This window comes from Antedon mediterranea, chromosome 6 (assembly GCF_964355755.1).
Source record: "Antedon mediterranea chromosome 6, ecAntMedi1.1, whole genome shotgun sequence".
Taxonomy (NCBI): domain Eukaryota; kingdom Metazoa; phylum Echinodermata; class Crinoidea; order Comatulida; family Antedonidae; genus Antedon; species Antedon mediterranea.
In genome coordinates, this window is record NC_092675.1 from 21,609,810 (window position 1) to 21,628,343 (window position 18,534).

The following is an 18,534-nucleotide window of genomic DNA, read 5'->3' on the forward strand; positions in this document are numbered from 1 at the left end:
TGGCACTAGGCCTAGCTAGGCTAGGTACAGTAGGCTAGACCTGGCTCTACTAGGCCTAGGCCTAGTACTATAAGCCTAGACTAGGCGGAGATCCGCCTAGGCCTACTACTACGCTGGGCTACTAGCCTAGATAGGCTGCATGGCATAGTAGGCCTAGCTAGCTAGTAATAATAATAGTAATAACAACAACAAGGCCTAGCCCAATTAAAATAAGATAGAGTTTTCCTCTCTATAGTATAATAAGCCTCCTGAAAGGCTTTACTTACTAGCTAGGCCTAGGCCTACTGCTGGGCTATTTTATTTATTTCAATTTGGTTAAATTTCATTATGCTTAAAAATTGCCAATGATGGGTTGGGTGTGTGGGGAGTGTGTGCAAAACATAAACCGTAAAAACCAGTACAATACAAATCCCTCACAAATAAAATACTGGTACCTTGGCTAAATTTCACGTTATTCATCATGCTTAAAAACATTGTTCAAGCTAACAGGTGTGTCTATCTGTCATGATCAGGCCAGGTGCTGGTTCAACAATAGACGTATTACATAACAATAACAACAGTAAAATCCACTACAATACAAATCCCTCACAAATAAAATACTGGTACCTTGGCTAAATTTCACGTTATTCATCATGCTTAAAAACATTGTTCAAGCTAACGGGTGTGGCTATCTGTTATGGTGCTGGTTCAACAATAGAATACATAACATTGTTTGAAGGTTTGCATGGCAAAATCAAATGTTGATATAAAGTTTGCGGTACACCACGTATATTAAGTCTGAAAAGAACTGTTGAGTTTCTCTTACATACATAACATTAACACTAAAAACCAGTACAATACAAATCACTAACAAATAAAATACTGGTAATTGAATTTTGCCGACCAGAAACGAGGGACATTGTGTGCCCTGCGCCATTTTGAACAAAAAGCAGATAAAATAAAGTAAAAAGAGAAATAAAATTGAATAAAGTTCATTAATAAAATGTTTGCTGTTTTTTAAAAATTTGTTTAGAACTAATAATAAGCTAAGGCAATCTTCCTGAATACCTACTAGTAGGCCTACTGTATTATTCTTACACTACACTATTATAAATGAATTTGACAGATTTTACATAAATTAGTGGTACTTTGTAATCGTCATAATTAACTATGATAACCACCTCGGATTTTGATGAAATTTTCATGAATATCAGAAAACACTATATTGAATAAGTGTGCCAAATTTCAGAATGATTGTTTATCTAGAAGGTAGTGTTGCTAAGGTATTAATTGTTCAATCTGTAACAGCATGGGGCAACTTCCTGTCTGATTTGTCATTAAACTTTGACTGTTAATTACTCAGTAATTACAAATAAATTTTGTATAAATGCTATATACATTTATTGCCATAACTCTGGGAATATTTGCTTGATTTAAATGATCCAAACACCATTTTGAAGGATATATTGTGAGGAATACCATTATAGTATCAACTAAAAAAATATATATTTCACCAAGTGCCTGGTTTTGATGTGGCTGTACACATTTTTAAGATTAGAATATCACATTTGCTTTCTTTAAAAGAGTTGTCACTCGTAAATAGTTGATGGACTGGTCTAGTTTGACAATTCCAAAATCAGCCATCAAATCGCACTTTAGGGTCCTACAAAGGCATTTGATAGTGCTATCTACCTGTTACAAAATTATCTTAACTAAAGTCAGTAAGAAACTGTACAATATATTTAGGCATAACATAACATCTATTTTTTTCTGCTCGATTACCGTAATGATTAACCTTTCCATGTATGTTCCTTATTGAAAGTATATATAAATGATCATTTATTGATAAATAATATTTATTAACAAAAAATACTTAGGCCTACTTATACTTAAATCTTACTTTTTTACACAGGAAAATGGTTCTTGTGTGCCTACTAATTGTTACTGTATACTTAGCAATAAATATTGCTACAAGTTGCAATTGGACGTAACCCCAACCATTGAACAGAATACTCAAGAAACATTATTGTTACTACGTGTAACTATAAGAAATAATGCCCTACTCGAGACTTCACAGGAAATGCAAGTAACCATTTCAAATCATATACGTTTCACAACATTTTTAATAAAAACTAAAATGAATCACAGTGTAAGTTACTATGATATATAATAATATAGATTTTAAGAAAAAAAAAACACCTGAAATCAAAACTTTGAATTTGAATTATTCCAGATCCTCACATCGAGCATTTCCCAACCTGTTAAAACAGTAAGTAATTATTTGTTAGTGTAAATAATAATAAATCAACAGAGACATTGGGTGAGTGAGCACGTACAACTTTTTTGCTCTCGATTTTCACCTTTCAAAGAGACATTTATCTTTGTTTTTTCCCGATTGTATCATTATCATCGTAAATAGCATCTAGGACTTATCATGTAAACTTTTAAAGATGATGGTCAATGCTCTGTCGGTGTAAATAAGCAGTGAGTATTTTATCCCCATGATACCGCATCTATTGCCATTGGCTCGCCGTTGAAAGCACTGCAAGGTTAACTATTACTGTGCTAGCCATATGCAAATCAAAATCCTTCAATAAGGTTTCCAAACATCTGCGTCACTTATGCAAATTAGTAAATTTGGCCGAAATTACCAGCTGTGATTGTGACCTGATATGTAAAACAGTGGTGGTACTGTATAAAAGCAAGTGTAATCATGGCCCCGAAGTTAGATGTTGATAAGCTGAAGAAAGACTTGCTTCAGGAGCTGACTACTTCTATTACTGAGACATTAAACAAAGCATTTGATAAGCTGCAGGAGCAAATCAGTAATATTGAAACCAGATTGGACTATTTAGAACAATATTCACGTCGCAATAACCTTAGATTCTACGGTTTACAGGACTCGACAAAGTCAACTGATGATTTGGTGGCGGAGGTTATTCGCGACAAAATGGGTATCACTTTCAAGTCCGACGATATTGAAGTATCTCATCGAATCGGTCCTATTACTGACAAGCCTAGGCCAATAATTGTTCGGTTCAATTCAATCAGGACCCGTAACAATGTGTTTGCAGCCAAATCCAAACTGAAGGGTATGCCGGTTTATATCTCGGAAGACTTAACAAAAGCAAATTTCAATCTCTTTTGGAAGGTAAGACACCATGATGGAGTTCAACGTGCCTGGACTAACAGATGCAAGATATGGGCCCTGTGTAAAGGTGAAGAAAAACCCAAGCATATCAAGAATGAAAAGGATTTTGAACGACTGATTGCTGAACATTAAGAACGTTTAGACTGTGCGGTGTCATTAACAGTTCGTTTCTTACCGACGGAATATGACCATTATTTGTTGATTTTAGATAGCAAAAACGTGTTCTCTTGTTTTTATTTCAATGTTTACTATGTTCGTTTGGCTAAGTGTTCTCATATGTGCTAGCGTTTTTAAAGTGAGTAGGCCTACTTTACTTATTTTTTTTACTGATAAAAGACCAACGGTCTTGTATTGACCATATAGTTACTAGTCAAAATGTATATATTAATGATTTTGGTGCATTGTGCCCACTTTTAAATTGTGATCACAGTCCAGTATATGCAAATATTGATATTCGTATCACACGGGACAAGCCATACAATCGTAAAATATATCTTTTTGAAAAAACTGATTTTAATTTATATCGTAATGCTCTTAATTCTGTAAATTGGGAAGAAGTTTATTCATCTTCAAAGGTTGAAGATGTTTGTCATAATTGGATTGACTTATTTATTAATAATTGTGTTGATAACTATATTATATCTAAAATTATAACTGTGCGTCCTAATGACAAGCCTTGGATTAATGCTCATATTAGAACTCTTATTCACAAAAGAAATCGCGCCCATTCCACTCGAAATAACTCAAATTCGCATATGCAACGTTTTCAGAAAATTCGCGCAAAAGTTGTTAAAGCAATAAGAAAAGCTAAACAAACTTTTCTGGATAAACAATTTGATTTATTAATGAATAAAAACTGTGATTCAAAAACTTGGTGGTCTACCATAAATTCAGTTTGTAATTCCAAACAATATTATAAGATTCCTCCAATCAAATTAAACGATGATGTCCTAACTTTAAATAGTGAGAAAGTTAAAGCGTTTAACAATTATTTTAAATCTCAATCGTTTATTCCTAATCATGATGATTTTCCTTCGGACTTCACATATAGAACTGCATCGAGACTCTCAACTCTCAAATTATCTGTTGATGAGATCATGAAATTATTAACTATGCTGGATAAAAACAAGGCGATGGGACCTGATGAAATTCACAGTATCATACTAAAAGAATCTGCTGAAATTATTGCACCCCATTTGACAAAGCTTTATAACTTCTGCATAAGCCAAGGATATTTTCCTGTGGAATGGAAAAAATCAAATGTCATTCCTCTGCATAAAAAAGGCAATAAATCCTTTATTGAGAACTACCGCCCTATATCCATACTTCTTTATCTTATAGATACATTTAATAGAGCTTTAGATTTAAGGAAAGAAGTAATCTCGGTATTTTTGGATATTTCCAAAGCCTTCGATAAAGTTTGGCATAATGGGATTATATACAAATTAAATCAATATGGAATTAATGGCACTCTTCTAAAATGGTTCCAAAGTTACTTAAACTCACGTGAGCAACGTGTTATTATTGAAGGAACTACCAGTCCTTGGGTGACCATTACAGCAGGAGTACCCCAAGGATCTGTTTTGGGTCCATTTTTATTTATTGTATTCATAAATGATATGGTTGATAATATCAAATCTAATATTAGTTTATATGCAGATGATACTTCGTTATATGATATTTGTACAGATCGTAATATTTCAGAACAAAAATCAAATGGTGATCTTAATGTCATTTATAATTGGGCAAAAAAATGGAAAGTAACATTCAATGCTAACAAAACGAAAGCTATACTGTTTACACGTAAACATTTAGATAACTATGTTAGTTTAAATTTCAATAATGTAAATCTACAATTTGTAAATGATCATAGGCATCTTGGTGTAATGCTTAATGCAAAACTCAAGTGGGATTCCCATATCCAATCTGTAATTAACAAAGCGTCTTTATCTTTAAATATGCTACGTCGTGTCAAACATATTCTACCTCGACAGGCTCTCTGTCACATTTACATATCACACGTTAGACCATTAATGGAATATGCAGCTCCTGTTTGGTGTAATATTCCAGATAAATTAAGTGATGAACTAGAAAATATCCAGATTTCTGCAGGTAGAATATGTACTGGTGCGTGGAAACATACAAGTCATAATGCATTAAGACAAGAATTAAGCTGGTTATCATTGGAAAAACGTAGACAATTTCTTAACCTAATACTGTTTTTTAAAATTATTCATAAGTTAACACCAGTGTATCTTTACTCCTTATTTAATTTTTCTGACAATATTGGAGTTTATAACTTGCGTAACATCCGAAATATAACTAGATTTAATTCGTCACTATGACGAATTATAGGTTATATGCATTGATTTAAATAAAGATAATTGATTTTTAAAAGATATATTGATTGATTGATTTTCTCAGAATCTTTAATTATTTATAATATATGATAGGACCTTGCTAACGCGAACACCATAGCCGGTATCACAATCCGATCAAAGATCCCTCTGCGTATAATGTCATAAACCGCATTTGTTGTTACATAATAAAAAAGACATAAAGTAACTTTTTATCTAGATTTCATTATAAATCATGTGTATAATCTATACACTAAGAAATAAATTTGAACAATACGGATAATAAAAAAAAAATCTTATTTCGTTTCCCAAGGTGAGACTCGAACTCGGTACCTTGAATGCCATTGACACGAGCACAGACCATCGAGCCATACACAACTGACTAAAACTTGGAGAAAAATTCCTCCGTGTATTTACTATGCAGTAACCACTTTGGTGCAGATAGATTATTACATACCGCAATGAATTATAATGTTTTACTATGATGACATCTTTAAAAATTTAAAAAAATGATGCACTGTCAAACTATATACTTTTAACTTTAATATATGAACTTCTTAAGGAAGAAAGTTAACGTTAAGTTTGTTATTTTGGCCTAAGAAAATGTTATAATTTGTTTGATTGTCGAAATTAATTTTGTTGAATTTAATATGCCATTAATGATGACTTAATCAACTTTTGTTCTTCTAATTTCATAATAAATCATACATATGATACATACACTTCAAGAAAATTAAATAAAAAATAGGTGTTCCCGAGCATTCTAACGATATATATTAATTTTAAAATTTAGCATATTTTCACCATTTTGTTAACTTACACGTGCGTAGCCCGTCACTTTTGACGTGCTCGTATAACGCTGTTTCGCGTTGAAAAGTGAATAAAATATGATGATATTATTAAAGAAAGGTTATACAACAGTAATCAGACACAAACAGTGCGCATTAACGTTTGACGCGCAGTGCGCGTGCAAAAATCTGCGCACTCATGGCAATTTTTTAAACGCTTAAAATTGCCTGAAACGTACTCTAATTTCATCGAAAATAAATTCTGACAATTTTCAACATTTTAAGCGCGCGTACGCATGCGTTATATGCGCTACGCACGTAATTGTATTGCCATATGATGAAATATGACCTGAAATTTATGAGTACCAAATTTTGTTTAAAAGTGATTCATGTTTGTGAAGATATGATTACAAACGTGATTTCGTTAAATCGCGCGTAGACCGCGTAATTTTTGATTGCGCACCGTGAAAACATAACCACATCGATTCCTGGCCATAAGGAATATACTCTGAAAAATTGACTTAGATAGATAAAACCGATGCCAAGATAATTGACGGACAAATAGTGCTAAGGAAAGAATAAATAAATAAATAAATAAATAAATAAATAAATAAATAAATAAAGATTCTGACAGAATCAAGAGGTTATATGCATATCATGCATATAACCTAATAATTCCATTTTGTAAGACCACATCATATCGTTTATCTTTTGTCCCATCTATTATAACACATTGGAATGAGTTAAATAATGAAATAAAAAATTCCTCATTTCTTGTTGAGTTTAAAAAATTGCTACTGAAATCCAATTTGTTGGAAACAAAAAAACGTTCTTATTATGATACAGGTGATAAGAAGATTAACCAAATTCACACTAGAATCCGACTTGGTTTCAGCTGTCTCAATTCACATTTATTCTTACATGGACTTCGGGACAATCCAAATTGTACTTGTGGCTTTAATGTTGAGAATCCGCTTCATTTCTTATGTTACTGCCCTAATTATAATACACAAAGAGATATTCTACTTGTAAGCGCTAACTCAATTATTGAGGATATCTTAGCCAAGGATTTTTCTTTAACATTTAATTTTACATTTTTAAGTGAAATTTTTATTTTTGGTTCCGATCTTCTTTCGAATTGTGAAAATGCTTTATTATTTTATTATGTACAACAATTTCTTGTTAATTCTGGAAGATTTAATTGATGTTTCTGTTAGTTGTTTTAAAATGTTGTATTTGTTAATCTGAGGCGCCTTGAAGCTAAGATGGTTCCATCTTGTAAGGCGCCTCTGTGTAATATACTGAATAAAAAAAAAAAAAAAAAAATAATAATAATAAAAAATACATTAATAGTGGATGATGTAATGTGGACGGCTGCAACGAAGAAAACAGAAGTAAAATAATTACGGTAGGAAATGACAATTGAATTGTGATAAAAAAACTGCAAATGTATGTAAAAAGACGGATACAGTTCTACCGATCATGTGCATGATTATTTTTCCTTGTTGAAGAAATTAATAACGAGGCCATATACATGGCTGCAGTCGCGTGTTCAAGTTTCAAGTGTTTACCGAACGTCCGACCGACCACCGACTGACATAGTGAGCTGTAGAGACGATCCCACACAAGACAACAACTAAAAAGAAAACTGCTAATGGTAACACTGACTTTATGTATTTTATAAAGGATGGGAAAGAAGGCATGCGCATTGGTCTTGTTGTTGGAATAACGATTATCTGTGTACTGATTGTGGTATTTGTAGCTATTTGTGCTGTGTTGATTCTGCGAAAATATGAGGTAAACTAGTTATTTTCAAATACATTCTTTGATCTGTGTACTTCTTTGTACTAGGTACCCACCAGTCAGATATTTTGGTAGATAATAAAACATGTTCATAAATTGTAATTGTTTAAAGAGTATGATCAGGGAAGAGTTAAGTTAAGTTAATTTAACTCTTCCCTGGTATGATTTGTGATTATTTCAGAAAATGCCATCAAGCTGTCAAAAAGAGTCGTGATCTTACAGTCGGATCTTCATGCTATTAACAACTGGTGTGTGACGAACAAAATGCTACTAAATACTGACAAATGTTTTGTAATGCACATAACTAGATCTAACAGTCACCTTGAACAAGCATGTGATTATTTTATTGGAGATGATAGATTGCCCGTTACGAATTCCATTAAATATCTTGGAATTCACCTGAATCGCAAACTCACTTGGGCTGATCATGTCCAATATGTTAAATCCAAATCTAATCGCATGTTTGGTTTTGTGAGACGTATTGTCAAATGTCGTGATAAAGCTATTATATTGCGACTATATATATCGTTAGTTAGACCATATATTGATTACGGTTTACCTGCCTGGATCCCCTTTCTTAAAAAAGACATCGCTGCTCTTGAAGCTGTCCAAAGGAGGGTCACCCGCACATGCTTCCCAAGATCAGCCAGTCTCCCTTACCCTGAACGTTTGAAACGCCTTAATCTGATGTCCATTAACAATCGCATTAGGTATTTATGTATTAATTTTGTTACCAAATGTATGTACAAATTATATGATGTTAATGTTTTTAAATATTTATCTATTAATTGCAGACATGTTAATAAGCTTAAGTTGCGCAATAATTTTATAGCCCGGACTGATTTATTTCATAACTCTGTCTTTAATGTTTTTGTTAGACATTTTAGAGATCTGCCTGCGGATCTCTGCGACCAACTTTTAATTAATATAAACTGTTTTAAGCATAGCCTTAAGAAATATTTTAACAATCTGTTTTAATCTGAACATATGTATATTTTAAAGATATTTTCTTAATTCTATCTTTTTAAATTAACATTTATTTATTTTATATTTTTTATAAAAACACATTGCTGAATTTTATAGTTTTATCTAAATTTTAATAGAATCCATGTATTATTCATTTTATGTAAGTATTTCGATGTGGAGAGCCTCTCGACGGTTATTTTTACTTATAACTTTTAGGTTATCCGGCCTCATTGACTTACTTTTGTATTGTTTTTTTGTACTGTTCTGTATATTGGCAAAATAAATGATATGATATGATATGATAAACAGTAAGTAATCATAGTAGTATATCTTATCTTTTAAGAGTAATACAAAAGAAACAAATTAAATCTATGTACAAAACCTACGTGATAAGGTATTGGTCGTACGTATTTTTGGCTTTAGACTATTACAAATTAATTTTTACTTGTTTATTTCAGTCTAACAATATTGCAAGTTTTGATAATCTAACGTTCAACGGAGGTACTTCTGGGTGTTAAGTTTTATCTTAATTTTGAACCTTTTTCTTTTAATTTTACTCCCCAAAATAATGGTAATTATAGATAAATAATAAAATAGTGAATATGTAGCTAGTGGCCAAATGACAAAGATGAGTAACAAAGAGCTTAAGCTTAATCTATAGTGACGTAGTAAGGCCAATTAAAAAATGTATTTTAGCAAAAGAAGTTTGTTTAGAGTTTTAAAGTGAATTAGATAATATGCAGAATTTCACCAACCATGGTGGGGACGAGGTGGTGAAGATTCTTGAATCAGCTCCACGATTACATCGCCGGTGTATCATAGTCATTGCTATGAGATTCTTATTTACGGAGTTAACGTAATTTTATTCACAATGTAAATTATTGAACAATGATAATTTTTATCCTGTATCTGTATTATAGTTACTAGATGGTACGCTCGCTTCGCTCGCGTACCATCTAGGTCGTGCCCACAGATTGTTCTCGAATACACAGTAATTTCAGCGTAACAAAACTGGCGATTTCAAATGTACGTACCGCAGGAGGACTACAATACATTGTCGTTTACAGAAACGAATAAATAGACACGATGATTTATGTAGTCAACTAAAATTAGCACCCTGGGAATTACTTCCGAAGGAGAAATTTATCACAAAATGAGTCCAAAATTTTGATTTGGACTCATTTAAAGAAACCCAATTTGTGTTTTGTATGTAACATTAGGGTTGAGGGATGGGAAAGCGGATAGGTACAAAGAGGAACAATTTTTAAATATATTCTTTATCCACTCAGTAACGAAATATTTTGTTCATGTTCTATAGGCCTATAAATATTATACCTAGCTCTAAATACAGTAAAACTTTTGCGATTTAATACTGTTAAAACTGTCACTGTCATAATCGATTGAAATATTAAAGTACATGTCACGATACACCACTATGACGTTTATATTATTGGTAATTATTAATTAATACAAACGTTGAGAAGGTACTGTCAGTATAAAGTTTATTTGTATATAATAATGTGTTTATATATCTAACAGTAGAGCCTAACCACAATCTCAGTAATAAAGTTTATTTGTATATATTTTTATATTACATCTAACAGTACGAACATTCACAGTAAGAAATGTTCGATTCAGGTTTCATTCTCAACTGGCGTTTCATCGTCTAGCGTTGTTAATCCCATGACGACGGTGAGTTGGTATAGCGCCACCAATAGGTCCAAAAGGACGTTCCCCCCTTCTCCAATAGTTGATCATAAATGTGTGACAATTCGTGGGCTCCTTCATCTCTGTTCATGATTTTTCCATGTTTTCTGATGTTGATCGACTCTTTTATTTGCCTTTTTTGAGTGTTGTATTCTTTCTCAAGGATAGCAGCGTTCCAATCAATGAGGTGATTGTGTTGTAGTGCATGATCTGTTATTGCAGATTTATGTATGATTGATGATGTAGACGATCTTTGAGCCCTGGTTAAAATCCCTCCCGTGTTGTTTTTTGTGTCTGTGCGATGTTCTTTTATGCGTGTTTTTAAAGTTCTCCCTGTTTCCCCTATGTAAGCTTGTGGACAGTTCAAACATTGTAGTTGCAGATGCAACCGCATACTTGATCTTTTTCGATGCGGTCTTTCGGATGAACGAGGTTTTGCCTGATCTTATTAGATGGGATGAAAAAGGTATCAATTTGATGTTGGTTGAATACTTTTTTTATGCGTTCAGACAGACCTTTTGTGTATGGGATCCCGATGTTACAACGTGACTTTTCTTTAGTAGATGTTGTACCTTTGCTGCGATTTTGATCAAGCTGTCGTTGCTGTTTTTGGAGTCGTTGTTTTTCTACCTTTTTGAATGTCCAATCTGGGTAGTCGCATTTCTTCAAAGCCTGTCTGATGTGGTCCATTTCCTGTCCTTTTGGACCTATTGGTGGCGCTATACCAACTCATCGTCGTCATGGGATTGACAACGCTAGACGATGAAACGCCAGTTGAGAATGAAACCTGAACGTACTGTATAAGTTCACTTATATTATTTTTGGTTGTTCAAAAAGAAATTTTATGTAATACCTATTCCACAACCAGATGAAATTTTTCTAATATTTACAGTATTGTCAAAGTATTGTAAGTTTATTCTCAAAGGGCCCATATATTTACCTACCGTATGTGTTAAACCAAGGGCTCATAAATTTACCTACTTGTGTTAAACCAAACTCTGGCAGACTGAGATATTGGGATGTTTCATTCATCGCAAATCAATACATTTGTATAATCGTATATTAAATCTATCAAAATTTTTCAAGAAAATCGGCCAGTCTTCAACATTATGATGCTGTACTCTAGCTGTTCAACCGGTTTTCAGCTATTAAAAACAATTATCGTAGGAGGAGATAGGAAAATGCGAAGCCTCCTCGCATTTTTGTGGCGGGTATTTTTCAAGATGGACATCCATTAGACAGTGTATACCCCGATCGGAAAACACCCCTATTTGGGGCAAATCGTTGAACCTAAATTCGTTTTAATCGTCAATAACTAATTATGTAACTTAATTTAATTAGTAAACAGGGTTACATCAGGTGGTTAAAATCAGTACCGAAAGTACGAACCAACTTTATATACCATCGAGTAAAAATTCTAGAAGTAAGGCGCGATTTACCGAATTTTGCCCTTACGTAAATTTATATAGAGATTGTGTAAAATAATTAAATTGAGTAAAAGTAATTATAACATTATAAATTAATATGCTATTACATTACATTGTTTTGTAATATTTGTATCACATTAATTAATGTCTGTGTGTGACAAGCTTATTTACAGCTGCGACGTTTTTTAATCAGTATGACAATAGTCTTATGACCTTTCCTAGTAAAAGATAAAAACAACACAGAAGAAATTGAACTTTGACAAATTTCAAAATGATTATATGAACGAGCAATATGAAAATGAAATACTTAAAATGTTAAATTATGAATTCAATTAAATCGAAAGCACGGCTGTAAAGGATGCGGCGAACTATCGAAACGTGTAAGGGTGACTACGAAAAACTAGGTTTTAAAACCTATCAGAAAAACAGAAATTTAGAAATCCAATCGATGGCATTTGGAGAAAAGGTATCGACTACAGAAAGGGCTACAGAAAGGTAACAAAGATATTGCGTACGCAGGCCTATTATAACTTTCCTATAGAAAGTTATGATTATCTTTTTCTACTACAATACGTACGTATACACTATCAGATAAATGTACTGTAAGGCACTAAAATAACGAAATAGACAAAACAAAACGTTTCCTTGTGACAAATTACAGTACAAACTGCTACAACTAATAGTAATTGTTCCAGGTTTATTGTAAAATGTTATTGAATGAAGTACATGAGCACAATAAGCAGAACTTAAATCATTTTAAGTACACAGTGAAACGAGCATAGTAATAAACAGCCAACTTGTTATTAAAATTTTATAGATACATAGGCCTACATAATATCCGCTATAAAATTAGTAATGCATATTCAATATTTGTTGTAGCTTAATTCCAACAGAAAAACTGAATTCATTTACGTGTATCAACAAAATAATTTCACAAAAGGTAGAACATTATTAAGAACTGTTGCCATTTATTAATTTAATAAGAATGTATTATTAGAATTATTTAACTTCAGTATATTTGTTTTATGTTTGTGCTTGCATTAAAATGTAGAAAGGAAGCTGTAGCAACATTGATCCAAATCAAGATGATAAAATGCAAATACAATAATTTTATAATAAATAGTTTTTGAATCGTATTATTCTAAATAAAATTGACCCAATAATACTACACATTACTTATAAATGTTAATTACGATAGTTGTTTAATGAAGCTAATTAAGATAATAGGGAATAATAAATAAATAAAGTAGTACTATAATAACATAGGCACATTTGCTATAATTTCGTAATAAGGTTACCAATACATTATATTAGTAAGTAAATTACCTAATCCTGTGATTTTTTTTTTGATTTTTTATTTATTTTGATTTTTGTTCATTCAACCATTTGGTGGTGTTGATATTCGTCGGTGCTCTGGTTTATGGTTCTCTTCCTGTAAAATGTACAAACATATTCAATAAAACTATCTGTGTGTTAGTTGAGTGTGGTGGGTGTGTGTTGGCGGGAGGCAATTTTTTTTTTCCTATCCAATTAAGCCAGAAATCATAAATTATTCATTACCTTAATAATATTCTATTATAAAGAATTGAAAGATAGCTGATCTACTTCCTAAATATACTGAACCTAACCCTCTAAATAATCTCTCTCAACTATTTAAAACAAGGCCATATAGATGGCTGCAGTCGCGTGCTCATTAGTGTTTACCGACCGACCGAACAACCCACCAACTGACCGAAATTACTGAACTAAAAATGTTGAAATGTTTAAAAACATTTATATTTTTTAAATTTACTCGTGCGTAGCCTGTCACTTTTGACGTGCTCGTATAACGTAATTTCGAGTTGAAAAGTAAGTCAAGAAAACAGAAATCTGGCAAAAAGAGTGCGCAATAACATTTAACGCGCACTCCTAGCAATTTTGTAAACGCTTAAAATTGCCTGAAACATACCCTTATTTCATCGAAAATAAATTTTGGAAATTTTAAGCGCGCGTACGCATGCGTTACATGCGCTACGCACGTAATTGTATTGCCATATGATGATTTATGCCCTGAAATTTATGAGTACCAAATTTTATTTATTTGTGATTCATGGTTGTGAAGATATGATTACAAACGTGATTTCGTTAAATCGTGCGTAGACTGCGTACTTTTTTATTACGCACCGTGAAAACATAACCACATCGATTCCTGGCCATAAGGAATATACTGTGAAAAATTGACTTAGCTAGATTAAACTGATATCAAGATAAGGTCAGAAAGCGATAAAACGGACAGACCGACAGACCGACCGACAGACAGACAGACCGACCGACATAGTGAACTATAGAGTCGCGTCCACGCGACTAAAAACATGTTCTTGTTGAAAGACCTCGAAAGACCGCTCCAGTGGCTTTACCACTAGACCAAACATTTCGGTTGGCAAACGCTGTTTACACAAATGATTTAATCCCTCTGTATGCTTATATAGCGCCCTCGATAATGTTCCATATTATGTCATAATTATTTTATTGCATAAATTATTCATGATTTCTGGCTTAATTGGATAGGAAAAAAAATAATGCTGGTGAGAGTGGGGGTATTCAGTCTGCTAAATAATGTTATTCTAATGTGCTCTCTATATCATGTTTATTTGTTTTGTAATGTAGAGATTATTTCTGAAATAAAGTTAATCATTCAATTAATTAATATTATTAAAATTACAAAATGTTAACTCACACATGCCCTGTGAATTCAATAGAGATACAGCAATTGGAATCGGGTATTTTGTTCGGGTTGATATTTCTATGGACAGCAACTGTACAGAAAACTAGTGGTCATATTTAGCCTATAATTACTATCAGTCAATCTATCAGTTTCAACAATAGCTTATCAAAAATGAAATGTTTTCATGCAATCAATTTAGTACGGCATCGAAAATGTTTTATATTTTATGTAGAAGTACTGTTGTTGTATTTAGTGAATTATAATTTATATATCGTGTCGTTTAAAAAAGGTCATTGGATATGCGGGTTGGAAGGGTTATTCTCGCTAAATAAAGTTGAAATTTAAAAATATATATTTACGTTGTCCACACAATGGGCCTTGGTATCGCGGTGAACAGACACACTCGTTGGGACGTATACAGCGTCTATGTATGCACCGTGGCTCACAGATTGCTGCAACAGATACAAAATACTATAAATAACTTATTAGATAGTACATTGAAAAACTATAATCGTTTTACAAAACTATTTTACAAATTATACCCTTTCATATCCCCAGTATTCGTTTTTTGTTCTTTTTATAAATTGACTATTATGGCCCTAATGGCCGCCCATAATGATAATAGGTTTGAACCATAACTTACGCTGGCTACAATCGGCACTACAATGTGATATATACCCATCACAACATTGGTATGAAGCGCTGTAGAATATTCTATACTGAGTTACCATGCGGTATGCTGGACTGAAATAAAATAAATATAAATATATATACATCCGAGTTTCAAAACAAATCGCCAATGATTGCCGTAAGCAATCAAAGGTAATGTCCAGGTGGGGACATCACAAATTTGGTCTACATGCATACTTGGTCATTTCAACACAAATGACTCTACCTTAGGATCATTTCAGGGCTTATGGGAAACCCCGCAAAAGGTTCTTTCGGACTTATAACGAGAATCGGAGCAACACTTCTGACTCAGTTGTTGAAATTAATTGTCGACTTTCCGAAGGAGAGAAAAAACTTCTTTCTCGAGGACTTAAATTCTGCCCAAAACCAAGGCTGGTCGACGCACAAAACAACTATCTTTGGATATGGAGTCTTTCTCCAGAAGATTATGATTACGTGAATGTTTTGCTGATTCAGACAGCAACACCGCGCAAAACGATGGCAACGTTAATAAATTTAAACCAAAAAGTTCCTGGAATCCACCTAAAAATCGTTGTCCAGCTTTAGAAACATTTATTCAGGCTATTGAGGAGGATGTACAAAACTATATCTCTGGTCCAGATCAACGTGACAATCTCTCGAAACAAGAGAGGCAGCCGTTGCCAAATTGTGTCAGCGTAATGATATCATCATTAAAAACGCCGATAAAGGTTCTGCCACTGTCGCTATGGACATCAAATTTTATGAAGAGGAATCTTAAGACTGCTAAAAATGCTCTTCATTATCGTACACTTACAACAGATCCCACCCCGGAAATTGCGGATAAGGTGGCAAAATCTGTTTCTGTGATGGTAAAAAAAAACACTCCATCGATCCTAAGATTGGATCTCATTTGGCACAGGTTAATCCAGTTCCAGACAGATTTTAATTCCTACCTAAAATCCACAAAGCAGGCAATCCTGGTAGACTCATTTTTTTGGCACTGCTACAGAGAAAATTTCTGAATATGTGGGTGATTTACTTAGACCATAATGTGACTGATCTCCCTTCATACATTCAGGACTACACGGACTTTATCCGCAAAATTAACCAAATTCAAAATTTACCTAATACAATTGTGTTCTGGCTACATTAGATGTTCCGTCGTTTACTAATCCCTCACGAAGAAGGAGCCGGCGCATGCATTTTAAATTACAAACAAATTCCAGACAAAATGCCTACTGAAGCTCATTTACGAGAACTGATCATTTTGGACTTAACATTAGGAAAATACTCCCAGATCGGTAAAATTACTCCATTGACTACCTAAATTTAAGTTTCAATATTAACCACCATTTAAGCTGTTTTTTGATTTTATTCCTAAATTGATCCTAAATCTACCAAGCTATCTTCTTTGTTTTCTACACAATACTATCTACACCCTCTATTCACCACGTCTTATGCCTCTATTGTTTTATTTCTTTTATTCCTGTTCACTTAGGCAGCGCTTGCCTGATATATCTATCTATCTTTGTCCAAGTACTGTACCTTCACTTGCATTGATGAAGGGCTAGTGTTGCCCGAAAGCTCTGCTAACTTTTCTGGCTGTTTTAATTTATCGTTTTGATTTAGCTTTTCGCTTTTTTTTTTCCAGCCACTGATACCCACAGCATTGACAATTATACGATAAAGTAAAACAGCCAGAAAAGTTAGCAGATATAATGGTTATAAGGTTTGCATTGCCAATATGTAGGCCTATTCATTTTGGGAATGAGAATTTTAATAACGTGTGGTGTAAATACGAAATCGGAAATTTATTGCAATCTTCTAAAATCAATAGAATTTTTACAAAAGCAAACATAAAAGTCATCACACCACACATTATCAGATTTCTATACATTGGTGTCAATTAGGCCTAATGAGTGACAACATTTCTCTACCGTCTACAAACACCACGAGTACTAAATAATATACTTGATTCCTGTTCCTATATATTAGTATGTTCTTAACGATTATATGAAAAATTAAAATATGTCATGTAATGTTCAGTACGATACTTACCGGTAACGTGTTACTGTGCATCGGCTCCAATTCAAAAAACCACAGCTAGTGTATGTCAAGTAACTTGAAGAGTATGACTGTGTGTTGCTGTACGTTTGAGTTCCAGATACTGTAACATTGCATACATTCGTCCTTTTGTTTACATAAAAATAACAATCACTTAAGTTAATTCAGTGTAGGGCCATCATGTTTGTAATGTAAACACAATCGAAACAATTATATAATTAGAGTTAGAATAACAACATTGTTTTCATTGGAGTAGAGTATCCAAAGTATATAATGTTTAGGCCTTGCATTCCTCTCCCCACCCAACTTCACAATCCTGGATCCGCAATGGGAATGATACATTTCTTTTGTTTATATTTTTGTTTGAAAAGAAAACGCATTTCCACAAGTGACAAATCTAATTAGTTAAAATACTCCATTTAGAGTTGAGAAATCATTTACAATAGATAAGGCGTTGACAATATGAGGATTTTTTTAAAGCAATAAGTACGGTATTTATAAACGGTTTGTAGACCAATCAACACTAGAAAACTGTTATTGCAATCTCATAGTTTCCTCTAAATCAAAGTTTGCTAGTATGGCTCTCTGCAAAGTTGATTTCAGACGTTTTCAGAAGTATGTCGACTAGTTTACAACTAGCAGACGTTGGAAAATCGTTCTTAACCTACTCAGAGATCAGCAAACCAGTTTGGTAGTTTAAACGGTGTGTGACCGAAACGGCCGCCGACTGGAACGGCCGCCAACATTTTCTATGGGACGCCAATACCACCGCAGCGCAGCTACAAGCCAATATAGTACCGCTGCAGCTAAACAATGTCTTTCTGAATAATGATGTATTATGAACGTACAGTATTTCCTGACATGGCCGAGTATTCATTATTCAGTATATTCACTTTCTAATTAGTGGCACACACCTTTCGTTGGTGCGTCCATACAA

The 18,534-nt window shown here is 33.2% G+C and overlaps 1 protein-coding gene and 1 long non-coding RNA gene across 2 annotated transcripts; one reads left to right on the forward strand and one right to left on the reverse strand.

The window, feature by feature from the left end:
- Positions 1-2,692: 2,692 nt before the first annotated feature.
- On the forward strand, positions 2,693-3,262 carry LOC140052486 (uncharacterized). Its single transcript, XM_072098092.1, has one exon. It carries the CDS (start codon positions 2,693-2,695, stop codon positions 3,260-3,262), a length of 570 nt encoding a protein of 189 aa, XP_071954193.1.
- A 10,249-nt stretch (positions 3,263-13,511) lies between these two features.
- Positions 13,512-15,577, reverse strand: LOC140052400 (uncharacterized). The gene is made up of 3 exons (XR_011845627.1): positions 15,526-15,577; positions 15,242-15,334; positions 13,512-13,610 (listed from the first exon to the last, which is right to left on the reverse strand). It is a non-coding gene; the product is annotated as an uncharacterized lncRNA (long non-coding RNA).
- Between the last annotated feature and the right edge of the window lie 2,957 nt (positions 15,578-18,534).